This window comes from Populus alba, chromosome 6 (assembly GCF_005239225.2).
Source record: "Populus alba chromosome 6, ASM523922v2, whole genome shotgun sequence".
Taxonomy (NCBI): domain Eukaryota; kingdom Viridiplantae; phylum Streptophyta; class Magnoliopsida; order Malpighiales; family Salicaceae; genus Populus; species Populus alba.
This window is the reverse complement of record NC_133289.1, coordinates 3,785,307-3,800,988: the sequence shown is the minus strand read 5'-3', so window position 1 is coordinate 3,800,988 and position 15,682 is coordinate 3,785,307. Positions and strand designations below refer to the sequence as shown.

At 32.4% G+C, this 15,682-nt stretch overlaps 2 protein-coding genes across 2 annotated transcripts; one reads left to right on the top strand and one right to left on the bottom strand.

Moving 5' to 3' along the window:
- Positions 1 to 2,779: 2,779 nt before the first annotated feature.
- On the top strand, positions 2,780 to 4,557 carry LOC118053182 (protein TEEBE). Its single transcript, XM_035064356.2, has 3 exons — positions 2,780 to 3,137; positions 3,264 to 3,761; positions 3,874 to 4,557. Exons 1-3 carry the CDS (start codon positions 3,059 to 3,061, stop codon positions 4,392 to 4,394), a joined length of 1,098 nt encoding a protein of 365 aa, XP_034920247.1. The 5' UTR covers positions 2,780 to 3,058; the 3' UTR covers positions 4,395 to 4,557.
- Positions 4,558 to 6,051: 1,494 nt separating this feature from the next.
- On the bottom strand, positions 6,052 to 7,698 carry LOC118053181 (protein TEEBE). Its single transcript, XM_035064355.2, has 3 exons — positions 7,546 to 7,698; positions 6,870 to 7,367; positions 6,052 to 6,742 (listed from the first exon to the last, which is right to left on the bottom strand). The coding sequence occupies exons 1-3, from the start codon at positions 7,634 to 7,636 to the stop codon at positions 6,222 to 6,224; spliced, it is 1,110 nt and encodes a 369-aa protein (XP_034920246.1). The 5' UTR covers positions 7,637 to 7,698; the 3' UTR covers positions 6,052 to 6,221.
- Positions 7,699 to 15,682: the final 7,984 nt, after the last annotated feature.

Genomic DNA, 15,682 nt, shown 5'->3' with positions numbered 1-15,682 from the left:
GATGATGATGATGAATGATGATGATGATTCTCTCATCTGTCCTTGAATATTGCTGCTGTGGCATATGATGATGATGATTCTCTCATCTTTATTCGAGTACCTTCTTGATGATCCGATCCCTTCCTCCTTCTTCTTTCTATCTCAAATGAAGATGCCCGGACGAACAGAATCCACAATCCCTTAGACGAAGAAGACTATACAGTGTCAGAAGAATCTGAAGATGAACCAGAGAAGCCTCCACCGATCCCTTCTTTCGCTTGAATTGAAGATCAAGGAATCGATTAAAACCCTTGGAGGTGCAGTCTTTCCTAAGCTCAGCTGGAGTACCACCAAAAGAATGCTTGGATAGCCCATCGTGGACCCTCCATTGCACTTCATCTAGTGAAACTGCGTTGTGTTGTGATCATCGGACTCATTTGTCCTTGATTCATGCAGTGACAAAACCGTGTCAGGTGTTGTTCCCCTTTCTTGCTTGATATGAAAATCCGTTGCTTTGTATCATTGCATGGAGCCAGCAGCTGGTCGGGATCTCACAGAGGGATGTCACTACATTTTATCTTGTTCTCCTTGAGAAGAATAGTGATCCTCAACTCTTGTTGAGGTTTTTATAAATTTGACTGATAACGTTAGACTGAAATTGAATCTGAAAATGTTACAGAGGTTTCGTTCAGCTAGGAATGGCTACTGGAAATACCTCCCAGATGTCAGATTTTCATTTAAACCCGAATGCTAATCGCATTTATGATCCTGTATCATATTTATTTTTAAATTTTTATCTAAATAATCCTAAACTTAGCTTCAATCCAAACTTGTTAATCTCTCTGTTCTTCATCTAGGTTCTTGTTGAAATGTATCAGTAAAATTAATCATCAGAGATATTGCATCTGTAAAATTCGAGCTGGCATGGAAATTACAGGGATTTGAATCCAATACGCATTACCTTTTTTTATCTTAAATAAAAAACAGCACATAGTTAAGTTGGACGCATGGTTAAATAAATAACAGCAATCAAGGAGAAAACGTGCAAAAACCCTGGAAGCATCTTCCAAGTTTTGACCTACAACAGTCAACAGAGGTTTCCGAGCGATGAAAAGGTATATTGATGTAGAGATCCCCATCATGCGTGAATCAAGGACAGAAATGATCATGCACTGAGTGGATGCATAAATGTTTGCCCAAGAAAACGAGACTAATACATCCAAAATACTTACCAAAATAAAGTATAGTTAACCAGATTGAATGATCAAATTGACAGAAGAAACCCAGGGTGGTAGCCTTCATGAGATTAAAATGGAAAATTATGAAAAGCACACATGATATCTAGTTTGTATTTTAATGTATTGCATCCAGTAGCTAGGCTAACATTTATCGGTCTTTAAGATTGGGATATGCAGTCAAGGTATTATGAAAGCATTTACCTGAAACTTTCAACAAGTGCTGCTTTCTCCAAGAAAGCCTGAACTCTTTGACAACCTTCAACTGAATGAGCTACAAATCTGTGACTTATAGATCACTTTGTAAGGAGTCAGGAACAGATGTGCATTGGATTGATGTGAAATCATAAAAGAAATCGATTGCTCCTATTTACAGCTTTACACCTCATCTATCTCTCTATATTTTAGCCAGCCAAAATGATCATAAAAACTTTGGGCTCAAAAGAAATCACCAAAATACTTGTACCATGTTCCTTATGATGAATCGTCCAACAGCAGATACCCGGAAACTGCTTAGTGAAAATTGAGTTTTGTCAAGTGGCAATTACCAAGGTAGAGGTGAACCCACAGCAACATCCTTCTCCCATATACCCTAAAACATAATAGAATAGTAAAACATATACGATAGTAAAGGATGTTTTCCAGAGCTTGATTTTCCATATATATATCTCTTAACTCTGAGCTATACAAGTAGAGCACAGTAAATAGTTGAACTAACAGTAACCTGATGTCAGGAAGTCCATTGCCAAGCTCAACTTCTCCCTATTTCCAAAAGCATAAGTTTGCTAGACACACCCTATGTGTAAACGTCAGAACAAAGGACATGTTTATGCAGGTAACCTTAATTCTTTGGTGTTCTTGGTTTAGAGGGTCAGATGATTCAGTTATGCACCATTCATAAGCAGCAAAACACTGGCCAGATTTCAACACTCTGTAAGTCTCTTTACAGCAATCGCACTATTTTCTCCAAAAAGCAGAGTCAAATAACTTCAGATGAAAAGGGCTGTGTACAATTGAAGTAAATGCCTTAGTTAGTTGATATTTTATAGCTTATACATGAGCAGAGGTCTTTCAAAATTAGCTAGGAGTCAAATATTTTGGTGAACAAGAAATTCAAATCGTTATTACAAGAGCTACACTTCATAAAATCCCTTAATTAAGGATACTAGCGGCACCAGGCAATACCATTAACTTCTTACCAACCCGTTTTAATTACCTTTAGTTCAAACACCGACCTTAATTAATACAAGAGCTGCAATGTAGTGTTGCCTTCACAATTTCACACGAGCCCATCTGTTTCTGTCAAATAATCAAGCCAGGCATCTCTACATCACGCCCACCAACATAAATTCTATGTGGAAGGCAGATCTTAGTGTGCAAATGCAAAATCAACTAAAGTTAAAGACGCAAGAAACTGGTACATCTCTGGTTTAATCATTAATCACGCGTACTCATTACAAAATCAAGCATCAAACTTGCATAATCACCGGATTGTGTGGACAAGGAACAAATGAATCAAGATTTAGATGAGATCCAAATAAAAAAGTCCTGGAAGAGAGCAAATCACGGCAACCAAGGAAGGGTCCAACCACAAGAGTCAAGAAGCTCAGTGGAAATTTGGGACTTGGATTTTGAAAAGAGGGACAGACCAAAACGTCCCATGGCTATTTGATGACACGTTAACACGGGTTGTTTTCTATTATTTCCCTTCTTCAATGCATCCAGCTTTTGCTGTGCTATAATTATACAAATAGATTTCGCTATTCTTTTATACCCACTAGGGAGCTTTTTTTCCCTATTTGAGAGCCACTTCTAGTTGCTCATTGACAAGCAAAATAAATACAATGGCTCTGTTTCTCTCTCTTTGCGTTGCTCTCATTTTCTCCTTAGCCCATGCTGCTAGTCCACCTCCACTTCTTGATGGTAAAAATCACCTCCATTTACTTGAATATGTGCAATGTTTTTGGTAGTTAACCAAGGAAATGTTCAGTATTTACATGTGATACAATGTCATTTTTAACACTGTGTGGCATGGGCAACATTTTGCAGGCCTTGTTGAAAATGGGGACTTTGAAGAGGCACCAGCAAAATCAAACCTCAAGAAAACAGTGATCATAGGAAAATACTCACTCCCCAAATGGGAAATCAATGGCTTAGTAGAGTATGTCTCCGGCGGACCACAACCAGGTGGCTTTTACCTAGCCATTCCTCGAGGGGTCCATGCAGTGAGGCTAGGCAATGAGGCATCTATCTCTCAAAATCTTACTCTCAAACAAGGTTCAATCTATGCTCTCACGTTTGGAGCCACCAGAACCTGTGCTCAGGATGAGGTGCTAAGGGTCTCAGTCCCTGGCCAATCAAGTGACCTCCCTCTTCAGACCCTTTATAGCAGCGATGGGGGTGACACTTATTCCTTGGCTTGGAAGGCTACTTCTGATGTTGTCAAGGTCACATTTCATAATCTCGGAATTCAAGAGGACCCCTCTTGTGGTCCTATATTGGATGCTATTGCAATCAAGGAGATGCCACCACTCCGGCGTACTATAGGTAAGATCCTAGAATTTACAGGATTTTTATAATTTCCAGAAGACATGTTGTTTTATGCGCTCTCTTCAGACAACCTAAGTGAGTATTGTTTTTTCATTTTGCTTCTACACAGGCAACCTAGTGAAAAACGGTGGCTTTGAAGTTGGTCCACATATGTTCAAGAACTTCTCAACAGGTGTCTTGCTCCCTCCCAAGCAACAAGATCAAATTTCACCCCTCCCTGGCTGGATCATTGAATCCCTCAAACCAGTAAAATACATCGACAGCAAGCATTTCTTTGTGCCCAAAGGATTTGCGGCCATTGAATTAGTAGCAGGGATAGAGAGTGCCATAGCACAAGTCATTAGGACAATTCCTGGCAAATTCTACAACCTCACATTCACAGTCGGAGATGCAAAGAATGCTTGCCATGGATCTATGATGGTTGAGGCATTTGCTGCCAAGGAAACTGTCAAAGTTCCCTACGTCTCACAGGGAAAAGGTGGATACAAGACTGCAATTTTGAGGTTCCAGGCAATTTCAGCTACGACAAGGATTACATTTTACAGTGCATACTATCACAATAAGCAGCACGATTATGGTCACATGTGTGGCCCTGTCTTGGATGATGTCAGTGTGTTTCCTACTCACTAATAAGATCTTCGATGCTTATCCAATATTGCCGTGAGTAATTTCTTGGGTAATTAGAGAGGTTTGTAATTGTCTATGAGAGAGTTTATTGCACTGAAATGGGTGCTTAAAGTTTAAATCTTCTTCAACAGAAACAAATAAAAGTAATGCTACTGTATGGTATAAACTCGAGCAATTTACTTTCAATGGATGTATATATGTCCATGTTTTTAATTCCTCTTATTTTGTTTAACCAAATGACAAATAAGGCATTTTCTTGAACGCGATACTCTCCTCAATGCTCATGGCATTGGATCTATAGCATGTGATTTCATCATCTACAGGGCTTCACTAAGAAAAACCAAACAACATCTGGTTGAACTCAGTGTCCATATATAGTTGTTTGAATCATGGTGCGTTCTGGATGTTACAATATTCAAGTCGATCTTTTTCAACCAATTTGAAAGTTTTGCTAGTGTTTTGCAACATTTTTCAGTAATCCATTACAAAAAATCTATCTTCAACTAACGTAGGGCATTGTGGACAGCACCATTTTATTGCAAAAGAAGCATTCTTCAGCTATTTCTCTCTGTACTGTGGACAGTCAAAAGACGTACCAGAATTCTGCAGTTCCAAGTTCCAACCTCTGAACTAGTTCATGGAAAACTAACCACGACTCACGATTGTTTGGTTATTGCTATCATGACTCACGAGTCAATCACTCTAGACCTCGTTTTTTTCAAACAAAATGGAAAGGCAAAGTGTCTATCTACCTTTTTTGTCTTCTACGCCTCGAGCATGTGCTCGTAGAAAAATGAGAGGAAGGTGTTTCCACTATCCAAGAGTCATGGGGCCCTACCAAATTGAAAAATGGAAAGGGGACGGCAGTTTATTTGCACCAGCTCCTGAATCTACTTTTTGAAACAAAAGGAACTAGATTTCCGCGTGAACACTACTGGGACAAGATAGAAACTGCAAGGTACATCAAGTACTCCTTCACAAAAGGGGAAGCAAGGTGGTTTTTTTAGTCAACTTACCACACCAAACTTAAAAGTTTAGGGTCATGACACATTTAGTGAAATGATATAATTTGATAATTTCATGCTTTTGAAGCATAACATGCATTAAATATTATGTTTTTGAAATGCAATAATTACATGATATATTTTACAGGCGCCACATTAATATTTTTGAAACGCAATTAGTTAATAGAATTTAATATATTAGATTGACAAATAAAGAAGATTAAATAAATTATTCAAACAAGTTGGTTAACCCAAAATAATTATAATTTTTTATTTAATTATTTGATGGAGTTTAAGTTTTTATAAAATACTTACAGCAGAAAAGTAGACTCGATCTCGAACGATCAAGAGGGAAGCAATCCAAAATGGCTAGAAATTATTGATGGATGAGATTCCTCCATTAATGAGCCTCGTGCATGGATCTCACGACAGGTGAGCCGGGCTACTCGAGTTTGATTTTTCGAGAAGTGATTCCGAAGAAAAAATAAAGTGAAATTCCTCGGGCACATGCTCGCAGGCAAGAAAGGCAGTTTGAAATAAGCTTTGTCAAAAAAATGTGAATTTATATCGTATCTTCACAGATTGGAAAAACAGGTACAGATAGAAAACATTCAAAGGAACAAAATCAAACAAGAAAAAAAGGTAAGAAACATTCGAGAGTGAAATGACTGAAGTTTGTCTTTTATCTGCATGTCGGTTTCAAAAGTTTTAAGCACCCATTTCAGTGTTACAGATTTTTTGTTAAGAGACTATTGCAAGACTTCAATTATCTCAAAAATTACTTATGATCACATGCATTGGGTAACATCAAACGAATCTCTCCTTATTAGTGAGTAGGAAACACCCTAACATCATCCAAGACAGGGCCACACATGTGACCATAATCATGTAACTTGGTATGATAAGATGCACTGTAAAATGTAATCCTTGTCCTAGCTGACATTGCCTGGAACCTCAAAGTTGCAGTCTTGTATCCACCTTTTCCCTGTGAAACGTAGGGAACTTTGAGAGTTTCCCTGGCAGCAAATGCCTCAACCATCATTGACCCATGGCAAGCGTTCTTTGCATCTCCGATTGTGAATGTGAGGTTGTAGAATTTGTCAGGAATTGTCCTGATGACTTGTGCTATGGCACTCTCTCTCCCTGCTACCATTTCAATCGCTGCAAATCCCATGGGGACAAAGAAGTGCTTGTTGTCGATGTATTTTACTGGTTTGAGGGATTCGATGATCCAGCCAGGGAGTGGTGAGATTAGATCTTGTAGCTTGGGAGGGAGCAAGATCCCAGTTGAGAAGTTCTTGAACACATGTGGACCAACTTCAAAGCCACCGTTTTTCACTAGGTTGCCTGTACATAAAGAAATTTAAATAAAAAAAAAGCCAATCTGGATTAGGTTGTCTACGTACAGAGCGCAAAACCAACATAAACTCCAGTTATTATAAAGGATCCTGAGAAAAACAATTCAGGACTCTACCTTTACTATACTTTAGAGGTAACATCTCCTTGATTGCAATAGCATCCAAAAGAGGTCCGCAGGTGGGATCTTCTTGGATGCCAGGGTTATGAAATGTGACCTTGACAGCTTTAGAAGTAGCCTTCCAAGCCAAGGCATAAGTGTCTCCCCCATTACTGCTATACAGGGTTTGAAGAGGAAGGTCACTTGACTGGCCAGGGACCGAGACCCTTAGCACCTCATCCTGAGCACAGGTTCTAGTGGCTCCAAACGTGAGAGCATAGATTGAACCTTGTTTGACAGTAAGAGTTTGAGAGATAGAGGCCTCGTTGCCTAGCCTCACTGCATGAACCCCACGAGGAATGGCTAGGTAAAAGCCACCTGGTTGTGGCCCGCCTGAGACATATTCTACCATGCCATTGATTTCCCATTTCGGGAGCGAGTATTTTCCTATTATCGCTCTTTTCTTGAGATTTGATTTTGCTGGTGCTTGCTCAAAGTCCCCATTTTCAACAAGGCCTGCAAAAATTTGCCCGTATCAATAAAACAGCCTTGCTAAACCATTTAACCTTTTAATTTGGAACATTAGCCTTAGCTAGGCAAGTGTTAGAACTAGAACTACTTCGTCTGAAAGATCACATGAAAAATATTGAACATGAACGAGTAATCATCAAGAAAAATTAAGGTGAATGTTTACCATCAAGAGGACGAGGAGGGATAGCAGCATGAGCTGAGCCCTGGCAAAATGAGAGAATGATTGCAAGGCAGAGAGCGAGAAACAAAGCCATTGTATTTTTCTTGTCGAGAAGCAATTAGAAGTGGCTCTCTATATAGGGCAAGAAAGTTCCCTAGTGGGTCAAAGTTTTTTGGCTAAACCACTTGTATATTTTAGTATACAAATCCTACACAAACGTGGATACAATGAAGATTGGGGAAGAAAGTAACAAGCCATGTTAAAGAAGCACCAAATTAGGCGTGAGTTACGTTTGTCTGTCCTTTTATTTTTAAAATCTAAGTCTCGGTTTTCCTAGTAGCTTCTTCTTCATCGGTTGCCGTGACTTGCACTCCTTTTAGTCTTCTTTATATGTTACTGATTCTTTTGTGTTTGTGTATTCATAAAAACAAAAGAAAAGGCTGGAAACGACTTTACTTTTAGTGATATTAATAGGAAATAAATATTTTTATATATATTATTAATAAATGATAAGCATAGTAAGTTTTTTAAGAGTTTTTTTATACAACAATAAGCAATGAAAAATTATTATTTTAGTATGAATAATTACTTTAATAAATAAAAAAATATAATGGTTTATTATATTTTTAACACTTATATTATAAATGATTGTTTAGAATCAATTATAAAAACTAAGAATTTAGTAATGTTGAAGTTTTTTAGGCTTTAAATTTATGTTATTTTAAACTTGATTAATTGTTAAGTTTAAATATCTTAAATCTAGTATATTTACGAGAATTATATTATTTTAAACTTTACTAATTATCTTAAATTTGGTTTGTTTATGCAACCCATTTGATTTAAAATGATAAAAATCTTGACAAATCTTAACAAAAAGTTAACTGATGTCACATGCAAGAGATTAAATATTAAACCAAGGAGGTACCAATTCCATACACGGTTGACTTGAATTGAACGGGCGTCTGTTGATTGACAGATGGGATCTGTCCTCGATATTGAATTTATCTTTTTATATATATATATATATATATATATATATATATATATATATATAGGTGTCTGGGCCAGCTTGCGCGTACCATGACTAATCTCACGGCTCACTGAACATCCTGCAAATCCAGTTAGCATGTAAAACACCGCAAGGATGACAGACGTGCATGGTGAGGTTTAAACTCCAGGATGCAGAGAAAGGAAACAAATCCCTTCAATCGCTAGGCCAAGACCTCAAGTATGATATTGAATTTATCTTGAAGGATAGATAGTAAAAATGTTTGTCTTGATTTCTGGACCGAGCACACAGAAGTGCTTGTGTTGTGTGAAATTAATGTAACTTCATGTGTTTTAGCTTTTCTATCGGTTATGGTCGGTGCCTGAAACCATAAATAAATTAGAAAGAGGCATGGTTTGCTCCTTCTTCTTCTTCTGGTTTCTCCCTCGCATGCTAGAGGTTTGTGTGTAAATTTTTCTCAATATTAATTCTAAGTTTGAATTTAGAAAATGAAATTAAAAAAAAAAAGTATATTCAGTTAAAACTAACTTTGACTTAAACAAAATTTGTTATGAAATTGAGTTAGAATTTATATTTAATTGAAATTTGAAATTCTTAGCGTCTTAGAGCCTTGAATTGGGCTGGACACGAGAAAAAAATAAAACATGAAGTTAGCCCACTGAAATTCATCTCTCTTTAATGCATGAAAACAAGTATACTAGCTCGTGAATCTTGTGCTCTACCAGCCCACCCGCATGAGTTTTTTAAAGACAATATTAGGCCCGGTAAAGCTGAACTTTGACTTAGCTCTGGGCTTTTATACAAAGGCTTAGCCCATTCTAGATTATCCCCTTTTGCATCTCATGGTTCCTGTTTTCAATCACGGTTATTAAAGCACTATTTGTTTTGATATTTCAAAAATATTTTTTAAAAAATAAATATTTTTTATTTTAAATTAATATTTTTTTAATGTTTTTAAATCATTTTGATATACTAATTTTAAAATTAATTTTTAAAAAATAAAAAAATATATATTATTTTGATACATTTTAAATGAAAAGCAATCGCATCCAAACTCATAGGCCCTAAACCCATCTCATTTACCAACTTACAAGAGTTGATTTGAATTAATAAAAATAATATTATTTTATAATTTTAAAAAAAAAATATTATTATTTTTATATATAAAAAAAAATCTAGTTTTGACTCTTCATTCAATAATACCATATCAATTTTCACTTAATTTTTTAATCTAATCTGATCTGGGTTCGAGATTAATCGGTGAATTAATAAAGTTTAGACATTGTTTGATATTATAGTAATGATTGTTTTTTCATTATATTTTTTATTGAAAAATATATTAAAATAATTTTTTATTATTTTTAACGTTAACATGCAAAACAAATAAAGAATATAAAAAAATTAATTTAAAAAATAAAGAAGTTTAAATCGCATAAACTTAATAAGATTCGTTTTCAATTACAATCATGAAAAACAATCCGGAACACCGAAAAAACGAGAGAGAAGACAGTAGGCAATTGAGTAGATTGAAAGATGGATCTGCGGGCAGAGAGACTTTATAGCGTATTGAGTACTTCGATGGCATATGGTCAAATGGGAAAGAGGAGTTTCAACTGCCGTTGTGTCTGTAAAGTATAGTATTATATGCACTCACTTTTTTTCTTTTATTTCCCATCATGGCCTCCTTTGCCTGCCACCCACAGCCCGCACTTTCTCCTTAAATTTTGACGGCATGCTGCTGTTACGAAATTGCTTTTCCATCTCTTCTCCCGGATTTTTATATTTTAAAAAAAATTAATTTTTTTTTATATTCTTAGATTATTTTAATGGACTAATATTAAAATTATTTTTTAAAAAAATAAAAAATATATTATTTTAATATATTTCTAAATAAAAATTATTTTAAAAAATAACTATAACTACATTTCCAAGTAGATTTAAATCCATTTTTATCCTATTTTTCTCATATCATTTGCCTCTTTCTTACCATCATGTTTAGAGCTGTGTTTACACAGAAGATTTAATAAAATTTTAATTTTTATTTTATTTTTTTTTATTTTGTCTTAATTGAACTCTGGTGGGAATTAGTCAAAATTCGAATAAAATATTTAATTAAAATCTGCAGAATCTGATGCATTTTGTGCTGTGTACACTGAATACAATATTATCAAAAGTGGGGATGCTAACAATTCAGTGAAGATGGGCTGCGGGGTCGCTTCAGTCTTTTTGACACCGACCTAGCCGTCCTCTCCTGTTGTTAATTTGTTATTGTTTATCTTTTCTTAAAATATTTAAAGCAACTCTAAAATATTGACATGTGTGAACTAAATGAAAGTACATGCCCTTAATTAGAAAACCCACCCTCCTCTCATATTTTATTCTTTTATTATGCGTGTTTTTGCTATTTTATTGAATAAAATACTATTTTTTATAGTAACCAAATGTGTTTTCTACAAGCAAATCTCGTTACCTCATAGCTTAGTTTTTCAACATGATCTAGTGATTGATTGAGAGAAACTTTTAACTTACGCACATGGTGAGTTGATTCATGACTTTTTACTTAATTATATTAGAAATAATTATTTTTAAGTTTAGTTTAATTTTTATAAAAACAAATAAAGATAACCAAACTGAATTTAAAAAAAAAAAAAACAAAACTGGTTCAAACCGACCAGTTTCAGTTCGATTTGGTTTTTTTTCGATTTGGATTCGATTTGATTTTTTCAGTTTCAGGCTTATAAAATTAAAACCAAACCGGTTTGTTTTTTTTAAATTTTAATCGGTTTAATCAGTTTTTTTTTCATAATTCGGTTTTTTTCAGTTTTTTTTATAGTTTAATCGATTTTTTTTATTTTTTTACTCACCCCAAATTATACCAATTTAATTTTCTTTTATTTTTATTGAAATGGGCTGGTTTAGACTTGAACTTACTCAAATCATATATCAACCTATTTGGTTTTAAAACATTACGGGATAAAATCTTACAAGGGATAATAAAAAAAATAGCAATTGATTTTAAATGAAACATAATTAAAAGTTATCACGATATAAAAATCAAGAAGGGTTAAGGAAAAAAAAAAGCACTTGATTTTAAATGAAACATAATTAAAAGGTATCATGATTTAAAAATTAAAAAGTTAATTATTTAATTAGTTGAAGTTAAGCAAAGATAGCATCTATTTGGTAGTTTTGGAAACAATTTCCAAAGAAAAAAATACGGTGCAAACAAGAGAATAATAATTGTTAACTTCAAGAGTATGAGGTTGAGGCATATAACTCCACCAGAAAATTTGATGTGCCAAGTACCGATCATTGAATAAAGACAGGCCGGTGTGCCTGAATTTGATCTTGAAAGTTGATTTGGTTGTTAATTACCATAGATATTGTTTCACATTTTAAATAACATTTCCTTAATGAAGACATTAATGAGTTAACAAATATTGCCAATATTAAAAAAAATGCAAACTGGAACATATCATCCATTGAGTTTGGTGCAACAAATATGTTTTGTTTAACGTTGAAGTTCAATTGTATATTTAAAAAAAAAAAATAGTTGTCAATTATAATTTTTTAGTGTTTTTTTTATTATTTTGATATATTAACATCAAAAATTCAAAAAAAAATATTTTAATATATTTATAAATAATATTTTAAAAAAATAATTTCTACCACACCTGTAAACACATGTCTTGTTTAGTATTGCAACCCAACTATGTTTTTTTAATTTTTTTATTATAAATTAATTTTTTAAGTGTTTTTTATCATTTTAATATATTGATATAAATAATAGTAATAAAATATTATTTTAATATATTTTCAAATAATATTTTAAAAAATAATCTATCTGGCCCTCCAAACAAGCTCTCGTTCAAGTTCTTGTTATTGCTTTTTTTTTTTCTCTTACTTTTCTTTCTTTCTTTTTTCACTGCCCTTTTGCTAATGACAGAAGTCATTTCTTGATGTGTAATTCATGCAATCATATGCTACAATTGCTTCTCTTGGAGAAGTTGTTGAAGTTTCCAAATCAATCGAGATACTGGTGATGTCAAATTCTCAAAGATTTGTTAAAGTAGAGGCTCTTTTAAAAAAATGATATAAAAAAGTTAAGTAAAACTAAAAAACCTAGAACCCTTTAGCTTATATATCAATTGTGATGTTCTTCAGCATTTCAAATTTTCCAAGAGAACTTTGAAATGTTTGTCTTTATATTTTAAAAGTATTTTAAAAAAAATTTGAAAGTTTTTTAATTTTTTTTTAAATTAATATTTTATTAGTGTTATTAGATATTTTGATGTCCTGATGTTAAAAATAATTTTTAAAAAATAAAAAAAATATTATTTTACTACATTTCAAAATGAAATTATATTTTAAAAAATAATCATAACCATACTTTCAAACAGGCTAAAATACATAAACATAATATTTTAAGTACGAAGACACGTATTTAAATTCAATAAATAATAATAATATAAACACCAACAAGAAATCCAAAGGCCTCATGGTATAATTATCATAAACACCAACTTGTTACTCGATTAATATACAGAGATCATTAATTTTGTTTCAAAAGATTTTTTTTCCTCCAATTATATCCTAAAAAATGCATAAATTTACAATCAAATTTCTTCATCGGGAATCGTTGCAGTGGAAGACCAATTTAAGTTCTTCTCAATAAATGCACTTATGGAACAGGTGAAATTATTATGAACTCTATCAACAAAAGTTGGTGGGGGAATCCAAATGGAGGAAAAAATAATTTGAAAATTTGATTGACAATTGTTACATAGTTGGGAGATTAATTTGAGTTTATTTTTTTCTCTCATCGGTTTTATTATTTTATTTAATTAAATGTTATTAAACTTTATTTAGTTTAAAAAGTTAATTTAATAATAATACAGTTTTTATTAGGGTTGGTAAGACTTGATTTTAAAAAATTATTTAAAACAAGACAATTTGAATTTTTTTTAATTTTAAAAACCGTGTTGACTTGAATTAATCCAGGTCATCTAGGTTAATCTATTCTCCTTGAGTTCATGAGTTGGGTAATATTCGTGCTGAGTGTAATAACAAAAACAAAGAAATGAAAGGTTGAGACACGTATATTTTAGATTTTGTTTGTTTTTATGCTTTAAAATTATTATTTTTTAAATTAAATTTAATATTTTTTATTTTAAATTACTTTTTATATATTTTCATATTGTTTTGGTATACTGATATTAAAAATAATTTTTAAAAATATATATTATTTTAATATATTTTTAAAAAAACAACTTAGAAATAACTTTAACAAATTCACAAACATACCAATCGGTAGAGTAGATGAAACACAACTATCCAACAAGAATACCTGGGCATGTTCTCTGTCACACGTAAGATTAAAGATTGTACAATGACTATTGCTGAGGAAAAATATTGAAAAACGATTACATAAAAATGCCTTTTCATTAGTATAATAGACAAAAGCAAATCATTTACATCATGTGACAACGACCATACTTGTTTTTTTTAGAAGGCTGTCCTTCTACCCACGTTGCCTTGCATGAGCTGGCTTCTTATTTTTGCAGCCTTATAATCCAATAACTCCCTCTTTCTTGTTAAAAAAAAAAAAAAAAAAAAAAGCTTATGACTACACATAATTAGTATAAAATCTGTCAACAAAGTCAATCAATGGAAGCTGAAATAGGCGAATGAAGTATTGATACAGTAGTTAAGGTATTATTATATCTTTATAAGATTGAGAATATAAGTTTAATTATCAAAAAACATACTTATTAAAAGACAGTCTTGAACGAGATTAGTTTTACTTTTTAAAAAGGATGTGAGGACACTTGAGCAAAAATCTAAAAAACAATTGAAGCTAAAATAGCTGGATGATGTATATAATTCTCTTTTTTGTTTTTGGAATAACCATCTCAAGTTTTTTTTTAAAAGAAAAATCACCTAATTTTAATAATACTTATAAAAATGAAAAGTGACTTGTTGGAGAATTAATAATATTGGATAATCTTTTTATCCTTCTCACAGGACATACTTTTTGAGTGTCTTGTAGCTAGTAATCTACCATAACACCTCTTGCTATTATTTTTACCATGATGTTAGCTATTCACGAATGATTTGAGAGAATATTTAAAAATATAATAATAGTTATTTTTTTAAAAAATTATTTATTTTTAAAAAATTATTTTTAATATTAACATATTAAAACGATTTGAAAACATATAAAAAAATTTTAAATTTTTTTTCTTTTTTAAAAAAAAAATTGAAATTCACTTTTAGATTGAACTCACCAAAAACCCTTTTTTTAAGCCTTCTAGCGATTCAACGAACAAGCAAATGAAGTCTCATTACTTATTGGAGGTATATTTTTGCCAATTATTTCAAATGTTCACTCTTAATTCAAAAACGATCCATGTCTTGATCAATGCATTTCTTTAATATAGAATGCTTTTAAAATTTGAAATTTATACAACTCGTATATTATTTATAAGTTTATCTATTTGACCATTCAAATCATGATATTATATATTAAAAAATTATGTTAATTTCAAAGCTTAAGATGTTAATATATAATATATATTATTTTATAAAGTTGAGGTTACTTATTTGGTGAAATAATTAACCATGTTTCCTTCTTGCTTGAATAAAAAGAATCAAGTCACTTTCACGAGAGACTATACTCCCTGAGGGCTAAGAACTGGATTGCTTTAAGAATCTATTTTTGTCTGCAAATAAATTTTAAAAAATAAAAATAAAATTGTGGTCAATTTACTTGAACTGCCAACCCAAACCCACTTGGCAGTTGTTTGTTTATGATTATTATATATTCCTAAACAATCATTGCTTGAACCTACTGAACACCTTATCAATGCCACCTAAAATCTCATCAGTCCATTTCATGGTTTTTTGGCCTCGTAAATTCTCTTCCATGCCATCAGATTCACTGCCTAGAGTAGAAATTTTATAAACTGTGCTGCATGTAAGCAGGCTAAATTACTGGGTTAGAAATAATTTTTTTATATGATATCAAAGTTTTGATGATTAAATAATTATAAGTTTGAATCTCACTATTCCTATTTATTTGATAAAAATTAAGCATAAGATAAAATGAGCATGTGCAAGTTTCAGGCTCAA

What these genes read in the sequence shown, in the direction of transcription:
- LOC118053182 (XM_035064356.2), top strand. Translation starts at nt 3,059, where the DNA reads ATGGCTCTGTTTCTCTCTCTTTGCGTTGCTCTCATTTTCTCCTTAGCC. An exon ending in TCCACCTCCACTTCTTGATG is followed by an intron (nt 3,138 to 3,263) that starts GTAAAAATCACC and finishes AACATTTTGCAG; the next exon opens with GCCTTGTTGAAAATGGGGAC. An exon ending in ACCACTCCGGCGTACTATAG is followed by an intron (nt 3,762 to 3,873) that starts GTAAGATCCTAG and finishes GCTTCTACACAG; the next exon opens with GCAACCTAGTGAAAAACGGT.
- LOC118053181 (XM_035064355.2), bottom strand. Translation starts at nt 7,636, where the DNA reads ATGGCTTTGTTTCTCGCTCTCTGCCTTGCAATCATTCTCTCATTTTGC. An exon ending in CCCTCCTCGTCCTCTTGATG is followed by an intron (nt 7,368 to 7,545) that starts GTAAACATTCAC and finishes AAATTTTTGCAG; the next exon opens with GCCTTGTTGAAAATGGGGAC. An exon ending in ACCTCTAAAGTATAGTAAAG is followed by an intron (nt 6,743 to 6,869) that starts GTAGAGTCCTGA and finishes CTTTATGTACAG; the next exon opens with GCAACCTAGTGAAAAACGGT.